Source organism: Elgaria multicarinata, chromosome 10 (assembly GCF_023053635.1).
Source record: "Elgaria multicarinata webbii isolate HBS135686 ecotype San Diego chromosome 10, rElgMul1.1.pri, whole genome shotgun sequence".
NCBI classification, from domain to species: Eukaryota; Metazoa; Chordata; class Lepidosauria; order Squamata; family Anguidae; genus Elgaria; species Elgaria multicarinata.
This window is the reverse complement of record NC_086180.1, coordinates 91,556,868-91,570,845: the sequence shown is the minus strand read 5'-3', so window position 1 is coordinate 91,570,845 and position 13,978 is coordinate 91,556,868. Positions and strand designations below refer to the sequence as shown.

The 13,978-nt window shown below is 42.5% G+C and overlaps 1 protein-coding gene across 2 annotated transcripts in view; it reads right to left on the bottom strand.

Moving 5' to 3' along the window:
- Positions 1 to 10,210: 10,210 nt before the first annotated feature.
- The window catches only part of SLC2A9 (solute carrier family 2 member 9), a 75,099-nt gene continuing 71,331 nt past the window's right edge, over positions 10,211 to 13,978 (bottom strand). For both annotated transcript variants that reach the window (XM_063135672.1, XM_063135673.1), the window contains exon 12: positions 10,211 to 13,311. In XM_063135672.1, coding sequence (XP_062991742.1) covers positions 13,054 to 13,311 — 258 coding nt within the window. In that variant the 3' untranslated portion in view covers positions 10,211 to 13,053. The remainder of the gene's footprint in view (positions 13,312 to 13,978) is intronic.

Here is a 13,978-nt window from a genome sequence, read left to right as displayed (position 1 = left end):
GTTCTCTAGCTCTTGATTCAACCTGCGTTGAAACACTTCTGGGGCAGGGCTGATGCCCATTGGCATTCGTAACCAGCGGTATCTGCCAAAAGGGGTTGCAAATGTGGTCAGGTATCTAGATTCCTTATCCAGTTCTATGTGCCAAATTTCACATCAAACACTGAAAATACCTTGGCTCGTGATAGGTCACATAGAACATCGTCAATGGTTGGCAGGGGATAATGACTGCGTTTTAATGCCTTATTTAAAGGTTTAGGGTCAATACAAATACGGAGTTTTCCAGAGGGTTTCCGTACAATGACCAAGCTGCTGATCCATTCTGTGCTAGTCTCTACTGGAGCAATTATGCCTTTGCTTTGAAGGCTTGCTAGTTCCTTCTTCAGTGGTTCTGCCAGTGCCATAGGAACTCTCCTTTTAGGGATCTTTACTGGTTCTGCTGAAGGATCTACCTCAAGTTTCAATTTCCCTGCCAAATGTCCTTCCCCTTCAAAAAAATCCCCAAAATCTTTCAGTATTTCTCCATAGTCCAAATCCTGGACTGGTTCTGCTCACTGGCTTGTACAGCATTCAGGATGTTCTTATGTTGCACGTGAATCAATTGCATAGCTTGGACTGCTTCGCTTCCTAGCAGTGGTCTGTGGGCATTCCCTTCCACGATGATGAACTCTAAGCGATAGAGTCTATTATTCGTTGGATTGCGAATCTTTAGCCTGCACTTCCCCACAGGTTTCAGGGTACTGCTATTGTACATAATGATCAATTGGCCACATGGTTCCAGATCTGTTTCCTTGTCTATTAGAGCTAATGGCAGCACATTGCAGGTGGCTCCACAATCCAGTTGGAAACGAACTGGGTGTTTGTTCAACAACATAGTGGCAAACAATGCGGTGGGGTAGGTTACCTTCTTCCCTGTATTCCCCACTATGTGGACATCATGATTCACTGGACCCAAAGTGAGGCTTAAAACATCCTCACAGTTTTCAGACTCATCGCTTTCATTCTGTATTGTTCTCACAGCCAGCCTATTAGGTTTCTTCTCACTCTTGCACTGACTTTGGAAATGGTTGGGTTTGCCACAACCTTTACACTTCTGTCCATATGCTGGGCACCTTTCTTTTCTCTTTTCGTGTTGTTTCCCACAGAACATACACTGTATTTTAGGCAGTTGTCTCTGAGGCTGCCGGCCCTGCTCACTATACTGACTTGACTGGTGTTGGACTGCATACACCTGCACCTCATGGGTGCCTTCTAATGTCCTAAGCCTCTCTTTAGCAGCTTCAGCTGCCCTAGCAATCTCCAAACAACGAGTCAGTGTTAAATCTGGCTCCCGCAACAGCCTCTCACGGAGATGTCGGTCTGTGGTCCCACAGACAATTCTGTCTCTGATGAGAGAGTGTGTGATAGCCCCAAAATTACAGGTTGTTGCCAAAGTCCTTAGTGCAGTAACATAAGCATCCAGTCTCTCTTCAGACCCCTGCTGCCTCATAAAGAATTGATATCGTTCCATTGTTTCATTTTGTTTAGGTATGCAGTAATCATCCAGCCCTTTTACTAACTGTTGCAGAGTAGAAGTTGTACTAAACCCAAGAGTTTTGCATATCTCTCGCCCCTTTTCTCCAATCAGATAATATAATAACGTTACCTTTTGCTTTTCTTCCTCTTTTGTGAAGGCAAGATCCAGGTACAATTCAAACTCCTCTTTCCAGTTCTGCCAAGCTTGAGCCAGATTAGGCCCAGTGAAATCCAGTGATGGGGGGTGGGGCTTTCCATAATCCAAAATCTCAAGCTGTTTTGTTGTTGTTGTTGTAAATGGGTCCTGTTAGACTTCTGACACCATGTTTCAAAGATAGGTTTGTTGCAAATGAGGAATGCAGTATTCTATAAAAATAAAACTTTTATTGCCTCAAACAAACATAGCTTCTAACTAACTTCTCTCCAGCCCTGACTGACTCCTGAGAGTGCTGAGTCACTGACTGCTGTGTCACCTCCTGATTGGGCGAGTATTCCTTCAATCAAAGTCTGTGTCCCTGACTTCCTCTTCCATCTAACTTCCTGTGTGTCTCACTTAGTTCTACCTATTGATACAGGTGTGGTGAGAACGAGCAGCAGATACCACTGCTTTCTTGCTCACTGCCTGCCTCACTGCCTGACAAGTAAGCAAGTGTTGTAAATGAGAACGAGAATGAGGAGCAATAGCAGCTGGAGGACAAGGGTGGTGAGAAAGGAGGCTCACTGAGGGAGCGGGGCCATTGAGGGTGTCTTGCCCAAAGGCCCCCAAACACTGTGAACCATCCAGAGGGTTTTGGCTATTGGGCAGTATAGAAATGTAATCAATCAATCAATCAATCAATCAAAATAAAAAATCAGAGCTGGCCCTGGAGCTGTTACTTCTACATCACCAGGAACCCACCACAGTTGTGTTCCTGACTGCATGTGAAGACTCCCCCATTACAATCAATGCACCGGCATGGGGTAGGGGCTTTGATTATTATTGGAGCAACAGTGCTATAGAGGGGGGAAATTTAAGACCTTCTTCATCACACAATTGACAAACCTATTATTAGATCCATGGAGAAAAATACACGCACTACAAAGTTACTTGCATTCCCTCCTGGAGTAGCTAATCACAAGTCTGGGAGGCAATTTAAATTACGAAAATGGGACAGAGGGGGAGGGTTAAGCAGTGTTGCTCTAATCAAATCCAGAGTTTCCTGGAGGTGTAAATAAATAAATAAATAAATAAAAGTAAATAAATAAATAAATGGTGGGGGTTAGATCTAATTAATAATCCTTTGTGTCACATATGTTTTGATGCTGAGCTGATATTTTCAAGGCAGTTAATAAATGTGGAGTACTGGGTTAATGACAGCAAGTATGCTTAAAGTTATAACTAATTTTAATATATATTACTTATATATTTATGTTTATAATGTAAATATGTGTGAACCATTAGCTATTTGAGGATACATAAACTTCAAGGGCACGGGAACAACCATTTTCATTTTCTGGTGAAAGCTGGAGTCCTCCTGAGGTCAAGGAGAACTTCCTCATTATTGCAGTAGAAGATTTTTAAACAGCAGGATTATAGAAAGAGTTACTTGTACTCTGGCTGTTTAGAATTACTGGCTTTCCTTAGCTCATTGTGTGGTAGTTTCCCCATTACTTTTTAGAGCCCCCTAGTGTGGTATTATTCAGCCTAATTAATAAAGATAATTGATTTTGAAATGTCATTTGTAATAACATCACAAATTCCTTAGTAGTCACATTTAACATTTATGGTTTTAAATTAATGATTGTTGGTATTGTTTCTATTGGGTCTGTGACCGCATAATAAAAATCTATCTATCTATCTAACAAAGAAGCTAAAGCAATTCAATTTCCACAGGCCACTGAATATATAAAGCATGTATATATGCAGCAGTATGGTACTTAACATCATGAGGAATCTTGAATCATCAACAAAAAACTATATACAACATGTTATATAACAGCAAATATCCTGTAGAGCAGACAATGCCTAACAACAACAACAAATCTTTGACGGAGAGGCAAGATTTACAAATACCAGAATTCTTATGCTGCTTGTATTAAACTCCTAAAAAAGCCTAACCTGGACTTGGAAGATGTTAACAATTATAGGCTGGTGGTGGCTAGCATCCCTTTCCTGGGCAAGCTGCTTGAGTGGGTGGTTGCAGGACAACTCCAGGCACTCTTGAATGAAATGGATTATCTAGATTCACTTCAACTGGGCTTCAGGCCTGGCTTTGGAATGAAAACTGCTTTGGTTGCCTGGTGGGATGACCTTTGCCAAGAGAGGGACAGGGGGAGTATGACCCTGTTGATTCTCAGCGGCTTTCGATACCATCAACCATGGTATCCTTCTGGATAGGTTGTCTGGCTTTGGAGTTGGAGGCACTGTGTTGTAGTGGTTCTGCTCCTACTTGGATGGCTGATTCCAGAAGGTGGTGCTGGGGGATTATTGCTCTGTGCCATGGCATTTAGGCCATGGGGTTCCAGAGGGCTCTATTTTATCCCCTATGCTGTTTAACATTTACATGAAACCGCTGGGTTGAGGTGTCATCAATATGCAGATGACACCCAGCTCTACCTCTCTCTTTCATCAAACCCAGGTGGCTGTTCTGAATCAGTGCCTGAGCATGGTAATGAGGGCCAACAAACTGAGACTCAATCCAGACAAGATAGAGGTACTGTTAGCGGGTGGTTCGTCTGTCCAGCTAGGTGATGATCAACCTATTCTGGAGGGGGTTGCACTCCCCCTAAAGGACTGGGTTTGTAATTTCGGGGTACTCCTGGATCCAGAATTGTCACTTGAGGCACAGGTGGACTCAGTTGCAAGGAGCACCTTTTATCAGCTTAGGCTGATATACCAACTGCGCCCTTATCTGGACAGAGATAGCCTAGCTACAGTTATCCATGCTCTGATAAGCTCTCCTCTGGATTACAGCAATGCGTTATACGTGGGGCTGCCTTTGAAAACGGTCTGGAAGCTTCAGCTGGTACAAAACAGGGTAACTAGACTGTTAACAGGGACTGGCCAACGAGACCACATCATGCCAGTCCTTTTCCAGCTTCACTGCCTGCCTGTCCAGGTCCGGGCCTGGGCCCAATTCAAAGTGATGGTATTAACATTCAAAGCCCTAAATGGCTTGGGGCCAGGTTACCTGAAGGAACACCTCCTCCCATATGTACCTGCCCAGACTCTAAGAACATCCTCAGAGGTCCTTCTCCATGAGTCTCCAAAGGAAGTGAGGCAGGTGGCTACTAGGAGGAGGGCCTTCTCTGCTGTGGCACCCTGGCTGTGGAATGAGCTCCCTATAGAGGTTCGCCTGGCACCTACATTATACTCTTTTAGAAGCCAGTTGAAGACCTTTTTATTTTTTCAGCATTTTAACAGTCTAGCCATGTAATTTTAACTTTACTGTTTAAAATTTGTATTTTAAATCTGTATTAATTTCAGCATTACTGCTCGGTTTTATCCTGGTTGTGTTTTTATATTGCATTTTATACTATGCTTTTATACTGGTTGTTTTATACTTTGAATTGTACTTCATGGTTTTAATTTTTTTTTTTTTTATAATATTTATTAAACTCTATTTAACAAAGCAGTTTAAAAAAGTTAATATATATATATAAAAACATACAAGTCAGACAGCGTTTCTAATAAATACACAAACACGATTTCTGTAGATGCCGAACCGAGCTTGTTTCCTTCAATTTACTGTGGTCAGAGGAAGATTTGTTAAACCAGAGTTGGATGCCACATCTGTACCATTGATGTAATCGAGAAAAGGAGACCATATTTCATTGAATGGGTCATAGCTAAGTTGGCCCGACGAGACTCTGTGGTGGTAGGTTAATTTTTCAGAGCAGGCTATATCCCACACTTTCCCTTTCCATCCAGTGAGTGTAGGGCCCTTCGGATCCTTCCAATGTTCAGCGATTTCTAAACGAGCTGCTGTAAGGAGGATAAATACCAATTCTTTATGGATAAGGGAGGGGTTTAGAGCATTGGGCAGGGACAGCAGGGTCAGGCTTGGTTCTGGCAAGATTATCTGATCAGTGGCCTTAGAAATTATATTGAAGATAGTTTCCCAGAACTGCTTCAGGGCCTTACACTCCCACCACATATGTAAGTAAAAGCCCTTTTCATCGCATCCTCTCCAAGACAACGGGGAGATTGAAGTCGTTGCATGCGAGAGTTGAATTGGAGTTATATACCATCTTAATATAACCTTGAGGGCTGACTCCTGTATGCGGGACGATATTGTTCGGAGGGGGGGATTTATCCAAATTTGTTTCCATTTTGTATCTTCAATCTTCATATGTAGATCAGTTTCCCATATGCTCCTCAGAGCCAGGGAGAAGCCACCGCCCCTCTCAAGCAATAGGTCATAAATTGCTGAGGTCACGCCTTTATCTTTCCCTTTGGATCTCACACATAGATGCTCAAAGGGGGTCGCAAGACTCAACACATTTATAGCTTCCTATATCAATCCAGATCAAACCGGTTTTATACCAAGACGCAGTGCAGCTGACTCAATACGAAGAGTCATTAATATAGTTCAATATTGCCACACGACCAAACAACCAGCAACACTTATCTCTCTCGATGCTTCCAAAGCCTTTGATCGCGTTGAGTGGTGTATCCTAAAAGAACTCTTAGAAGCCATGGCCTTCGGCTCTAAGTTCAAGAATATCATAAACCAGCTCTATTCTATTTCCATCGCTTCAGTAGGGGTCAACGGGCTTGACTCTCGTCCCATACGACACTCTCGAGGTACCAAACAGGGATGCCCATAATCTCCCTTCTTTTCGCTATAATAATAGAAAGTCTTGCCTCCAAAATAAGAACCAACAAAGATTTAAAGGGCATATACATCCAGGGAGCAGAACATAAAATAAATCTTTATGCTGATGACATGCTTCTTATGCTCAGCAACGCTTCTAGAGGCCTATCTCAGCTACTATGTGAGCTAGAAGCCTTTAAAAAAGTCTCAGGTCTTGAAATTAATAAAGAAAAATCAATTTTTATGACACTGAACACCCCCCAAGAGACTACAAATTCTCTGTGTGTCCAAACAGGCTTCAAACCATGCTATGGGGGGTTTCGCTACCTAGGAGTGACTATTACAAAAGACCCACTGCAGCTGCTTAAAAGAAATTTTGGGAAACTGTCTAATCAGATCCTCCATGACCTTACTAAATGGAGCCAACTAAAACTCACATATCTTGGCAGAATAGCCGCAATAAAAATGTCTTTATTGCCCAAAATATTATTCCTTTATCAGGCCTTACCTATAAATATCCCTCCTAAGTCCTTCTCCAAATGGCAAGCTACACTAGACCGCTTTGTCAATCACGGCAAACGTTCCCGTATAAATAAGGGGACGTTATATAGGAAACGCACAAAAGGAGGCCTAGGAATGCCCAATTTACTGATGTACTTTGAGGCCTTCCAGCTTAGGCAGCTAGTCAAAATAATCAATTGTGAGACTAGTATTCCCTGGGTACAAATAGAAACGATATACCAACAACCCACAATTCCAGCTCTCCCCTTCCTAAAACCTTCCTGGGCCATCATCAAACAAATCTCCAATCCATTCACATGCCTTACCCTAGCAATATGGAAAAAATGGTCAACCTATCTCTCTCCCCCAGAGTCTCCAATGCTACCTTTTTTAGATCATCCATCTTTTAGACATGAAGATAAATATGCCCAGTTTGCTGGGTGGGATAGTAAGGGGATCTATCGTTTGAGGGACTTTTTAGTCAAAGACCAAATAATTAACGATAGTCAACTAAAAGACAAGCTAAAAGGGATCAATCCCTCTTGGCTCCAACTGACACAAGTCAGAACATTCTTAAACAAAAGATTCAGTAGCGAGACGGATTTTCGCCATCTCTCCCCCTTTGAGCATCTATGGATTTAATTTTTGTGAACTGCCCAGAGAGCTTCAGCTATTGGCTGGTATAGAAATGCAATAAATAAATGAAGAAATAAAATCTGAGCAGAAAAGAATTGCCAGCTTTCTGGGCTGACTAATGCTTTGTTCTCCTAGCAGCCAAAGTTCTTGCTTGCAGAGCTGTCAGCGCACTGGATCTTTGGATGCCAGAGTTCCTACAAGCCTTTTAACTTGGTCTCATTCAATGTCATGGGGCTACACTGCACCAGAATGAAACGGTGCACAGGCGAGACCTAGGCGTGGCTTGCAAGTCTCCCCAGGGCAGGGCCTCTGCCCAATTCCATGTGATTCTCTCCTTCTACTGCAGCCCCCTGTGACGCAGCCCATCTTTGGAAGACCAAACCCCCCCCACACAACAGTTTGGAGAAGCTGGGGTGGGCAGCAGCACATGGGGCTGTAGGCAATTTGAAAATGTAATCTGTGATTTTACTAACAAAAAGAACTGAAAAGTTAGTGTTTAATTTATACAGTGCCATGAATATTGATGGCGCTTTATAAAATAATAATAATAATAATAATAATAATAATAATAATAATAATAATAATAATAATTACTTAAGACATAACAGTATGAGTAAATCAAACAACCTGAGCACAATCCTACGCCCCTGGGAAGTATCCCAGGGACCATAGAATTTGTTGGATTCTCTCTACTGAAGCCATAGACACGACTACAACTTTGGAAGAGGATACAATAGGATTTGTTTATGCCCCTCACCCTTGGAGCCATTCAGAAAAAAACATGGCACCTGTTTTCTGAGCTTGCAAAAGCAGACCTCAGGAAGGGCTCAAGTTAAAGGAAGCCAGATTCCAGCTGGACATCAGGAAAAACTTCCTGACTGTTAGAGCAGTACGACAATGGAATCAGTTACCTAGGGAGGTGGTTGGCTTTTCCACACTAGAGACCTTCAAGAGGCAGCTGGACAACCACCTGTCAGGGAAGCTTTAGGGTGGATTCCTGCATTGAGCACGGGGTTGGCCTTGTAGGCCCCTTCCAACTCTGCTATTCTATGATTCTGTGAAGGCCAAAAAGAGGTGTTCCAGTGGGCAGAGAGGGGAGGGCAGAGGTTTGGATAGGAAAAACCCGTGGTGCCTCCAGCCTCAGCCCCCCCTTGCCAGTGGGCCTCCTTAAGAGAGTCCATCTAGAGAAAAGGATGAGAAAAAGAGGGTGGAGTGTTGAAACCGGGCTCCTTTGCTCTCCTGGCCCTTGGGCAGAGGCCTGCATCTAGCAGGTGTCCATCCCATAGGGTTGCATGTTGATTTGCACAAAGTTAATATTTTTCTAGGCGCTTGGGAGTTTCAAAGGACCCAGGCACTAGGCCTATTGGGCCTAATGGATAATCCAGCCCTGGCTGTAGTAGGGAGCAGGGGAGGGGGAACGTTTGGTTGTGGGAGGGGCCTTTCATTCTAACCTTTCTAATGCTGAAATGGATCAGGAGTGCTGACAGGAATTAAATATCGAAGAGATAATAAAAATTCATGAGAGTAATTCAAAGCTCTCAGAGTGAAGTTTTGCAAGAATATTTGAATACATTTTATATATGGCAATCTAAAATAAGGAAGGGCACATATAAAACAACCCAGGAAGTGTTTTCCCCCACAAACCCTATTTTGTTGATGTTTGTAATAGATTTTCTTGTAGCCTGGAGAGTTTGAAGTTTATCTGTCTCTACATGTAGGTAAATAGCTCCTGCAGATGGTTCAGGTTTTGTGAGTGGATGGAGAGTGTTTGCAAGGCCGAATGCTTTACGTTCAACAATGAAGCCCAGAGCACCAGAGCAAATGGCAGGTGGTTTGCTAGATAATCAGTCTCCAAGATTCAACAGAGTTGCTCAGTCCACATGGATCAGCAGCATTGCTGTGCTTCCCAACAGGTAATTCCTTTAACAAACCATCTTCCCATATCTGCATTCAGCCACACGAACAGCCTTAGCTTGATGTGGAGGCATCCCAGACAGTTCTGTGAACTACTGAGCCATTTATGAAGATGCTGCGATTGATGAGTCTCCTGTTGTTAGCCCTCAAACCTGAGGGCTGGACAGGCCGCTCCCTCAGTGTATACTTTGCCAATAAACACACCGGGTTGGAGAATGCAAGTTAAAGTTTATTCGTAAATGTTGCAACATTGGAGCTCCAGCGGGAAATGCAAATTAAGAGCTCCCCGAACAAAGGGATCCTCTGGAATATATAGGCTCTGGTTACATCACTTGTTAGTAACATAATTGGTCAGTGCTCTTATCTTTAATGGACTTTACTGGTCCGTGCTCTGTTAACAAACTAGGTTACATTGCCAATACAAGGTAAGGTGCATACAATTCATACATCACAGCTTACATTCGACACTGATTGGCTGAAAGTTTTTCCTTTGTCTAAGAGGCACCTAGAATCCGCCATGAAGGAATGCTGGGGGCAGTTCTTAACCTTTCACCTGGAGCACAGACTAATCTCACAGAATGAAATTCCCTTTTACACACATCACTGTCAGGTGTTACGGAGTCAAGGAAGATGTGTGCAGACTGAAGGCTAGTTATTACTTCCTGAAAGCAACATGATTGCCATTGTCCTGTGACCCCATTCCATGCTACACCACTGAGAAATTACAGCATAGCCTACACTCAGAGGTGTGGATGGGGAACATTATTTCAACCTCGAAGTCTAAATTTTAGGCTGTTTGGACCTGTAAACAATAATTTAATGGTGAGTCAAAGAAAAAAATAAAGAAAATGTAAAATTAGCAGCAATACTTTATTCAGTTGTCCATTACATTCATATTATTTGTCATATATTTACCCCATCATTGTTGGATTCAAGTATTGCAGTTTTAGTTGGTTCATGAATGGCCTGAAAGCTACTGAAAAGACTAAACAAAAGTCTAGACCAAAAACAGTTATCCAATTCTAACAATACAATCCTTATGTAGTGCTTACTCCCAGATAAACAGGTGTAGGATTGCAACCTAAGCATTTATTGAAACATATCTTAACAGAAGCAAAACATTCATTGGGTTCAGTCCAGACAGTGACATACTTAGAGTAGATCCAATTAAAACAGTTAATCCGGATCCAAGACATTGGTTCCATTGAAAACCATTAACAACGTCTAATAAGAATAACGATGGCATATTCTTGAATGCTTATTCTTCTCATCTTACTGAAATTACAGCAGCACAAGGATGGGAATGGAAATTGTAAAGCTGTAGGCTGACAGCTCCCCAGGAACACTGGATGATTGGGACACTGTGAGAGTCTTTAAAGGAAGGCATTTCCAGTAAAATTGAACCACTGTACTGAATTCTCTGCTGCAGTTGGTAAATGAGAGTGTGTCCTCCTATACTGATCTTCAACTGGTTGGCTGGGTCCACTACTGGACTGCAGTCTAGTCTAAAGTAACAGCAGAAGTGAATCTCCAAATGCATGTTTGGTCTAAGTATGGGTCACAGGTCTGAAAAGCTTGAAGACTACTGATCTAACATGTACTATCACAGACTAATTCATTTCCCCCAAATTAGTGGTTCACAAAAAAGGAGTTTATACTTGACATTCTCTCAACTCTGTTAGTTCCATTCTCATGTAATGGTTCACATAAGAAATAACACGTGATAACTTTCAACAAAATGTTTCAGTATATTCTTAGACTCCTACAGAACAGCTTCCACTTTAGGGCTCCACCCAGCTTGTAACACTGTATTCTCAAATAACATAGAGGAAGGGGAATGCTTCAGGAAGGGGAAAGGAACACCTTTTAAAAAAACGATTACCCTCTTGCGACCTTCTCCCAGTGTGAAAGGGCTCAGTTTGGCGGCTGGGGGCTCAGCTTGCTACATGACCAGGATACTGGTGGTTCTGGAGAGAAGGGGCGGGGCAGGCACAAGAGCAGCGGGATAGCAAACAAATGAAAAGAGGGGTAAAAAATGCGGAGGCAAACCAGGGGAAATATAGGTGTGATGGAACTCCATGAGGATGTCTCTGTGAGAAGAGTTTTTATACCTCATAGTGCCCCCTTCCACTCCAAGCACCCCTCCAAGATATTGTAAGAGGCACAAGCAGACCAATTCTCTTTCACCTCAATATTCCATTCCTTCAAAATTCTACAACTCACGGCCTTCAAGCTCAAACCGAATTGCTAAACTCTCAATCTGCCCAATTTCTGATCCTTTTAAAGTCCTACCTTTAACCAGCAATACTACATGGCTAGTTATGAACCTAGGAGTTTCCTTTCCAGGAATGAGTTACTCTAAGCTTTTATTATCATTATTCAAGATAAGGAAACAGTGGTGAAGAAAACATTGGCTGGCATATTGGTCCGTAGGAACCCCCGCCTCTATTCAAACGTCATTGCACATATTTGTGGATTTGGTTATAAAGGATATTAAAACTCATACTGAGGCTAGCGTGCCCTTCATTTTTAAAATGGTTTTATTGATTTTTAATAGCTGAAATGTTTGCTATACATTATCAACTGCCAAACTTAATAATTATTTTGGTTCTTAGAAACCTATGAAGCCGCCAATCTACAAGCAGGAATCATGAAACCCAACTTGTTTCCTTCTCTCTCTCTGCCTGAACTATCTGGATTGCTTCTGACAGCTGCATGTCAACCCTCAGGCAATATGTGGTGGGAGAGCGGGCCTCACGTGCAAATATCAAGCAGCGCTGGGTGAAGCGCAGCACAGTATGTTAGCTGTGGGGAAACAGAACTCACCAATACTCTGAGCTGGGGGGAAATAGCCTTCCACAGACCACCACAATAATTGAAAGTGGGCCACTGGAGCCCAATAAGGGAAACGCTACGTTATCAGCTACAAGCCATTGGAATAGGGGGGTTGGTAGCTGAAGGGGACATGGCTTTGGCCAACACCAACACCAATTAAAGGTTGGGCAGCTCCACAGAGCCATGGAGATTTAAAGGGTTCACTGCAATCCCTTATACGCCACCCCCAGTTTTCTCACAGGTCTGTTAGCCTTTACGAAGCTGAAAAGGAGGCTACACGTTGGTTTTAACTGAGGCTTATATATTACCCAACTCAGAAATGTATTTATCTCATTGCATTTACCCCTCAACAGCATTATTACAGAAATGTTAATTGCTCCAGTGGTTTTAAAAGGATTCAGAAGTTTTAACGCACTGGATGCACATTCCTAATCAAGGCACAAATCCAATCATACTGTGGGTGTTTTTAACTCCCAACACTAAAGCAATACAAACCTCAAATAAATGAACAAGTTGAGTGCAGACAAAAAGTAATTAAAATAATAGAAAAAATAACGGAAATAACAGAATGTAGAAGAAGTACCTAGTTCCAGCTCCAAACCATTAGTGGTTTCCAGATAGGATCAATCTGCTACAATTATTCCAGTTTTATATCGCTATGATTCAACTGAAGCTAACAATACAATTTTGATGCAAACAAATCGACAGTCTAATGATAAACCACATCCTTGGCCAATGCTATTCCTGGCTAGGTTGGAGAGTGCCGGGCATCCAGGCTGGCAATGCACAGACTGCTGGCAATGTGGCATTTGTACTCTGAAACTCTGAGCTATTGGAGCTTATTATTGAAAAATAGTTTTTAGACTATTCTGCTTTGGGCTTTTCCATTCTCCAGTGTAGAAGACAAGTTTGGTTCATGTTCTTCACTTGGTTTCCTATTGGCTCCAAACTGATCCATTTCACGCACTTCTAGAGCCACCTTCTTCTTCTTGGCAAATGCCTGGTTGATTTCAGCCAGAGTCTTGTTTTTTGTTTCAGGCAAAACAAAACAAAGGAAAGTGGCTCCGATAAGACAGACGGCAGCAAACACCAGGAAACAGTATGTCTGCAAAGCTTTCTGGAAACACAAAGCAAAAAGAAAAGCCCCAGGGTTACCAAAAGAGGCAACAAACAGTCTTCAGTTCGAGTAGAAGTGAGCATGTTGTAAAGACTTCCTTTGATTACGTGCCAAGTACTCTTATCCATGAGTAGCCACAGCTCCACCCCTCTTCCAATCTGGGATTAGAGTTTCTAGTACAGATGTCATGACTTCAAGAAACATTTCAACCCCAGCACGCCCCCTTGCCCACTTTAACTTAGAAATTTAAAACTGGCAAAAGTCATGTGGAGTTCTATGACATTTTCCTAATTGTGTTATAAAGAACAAAACCTACAAAAAATTCAAGGGTGTTTTTTAAATTATAAACTTGAGCAATTTTAACTAGCTGCATTAATTACAGGCACTGGTGCAAACCATGTTCTATTTAAATGTGTGCAATTCAATTATCTGATAGCTGAAAAACTTCACATAATTGTGGGAACAGTCTAAGAGTCATTTGACATAACGCTAAACCAAATTTTGCTACTGAATTTGTATTCAAGAGGTGGTGCTGGAGCCGCTCTCTGCCCTCTTCCTGGTTTCCTGCGACCAATCACTGATTGTCTTCCACCAGGACCACTCCCCTGGGCCAGCCACAGAGCGAGGTCAGACGGTGGAAGAGCCGGGGGTGGGTTACCTCACTCCC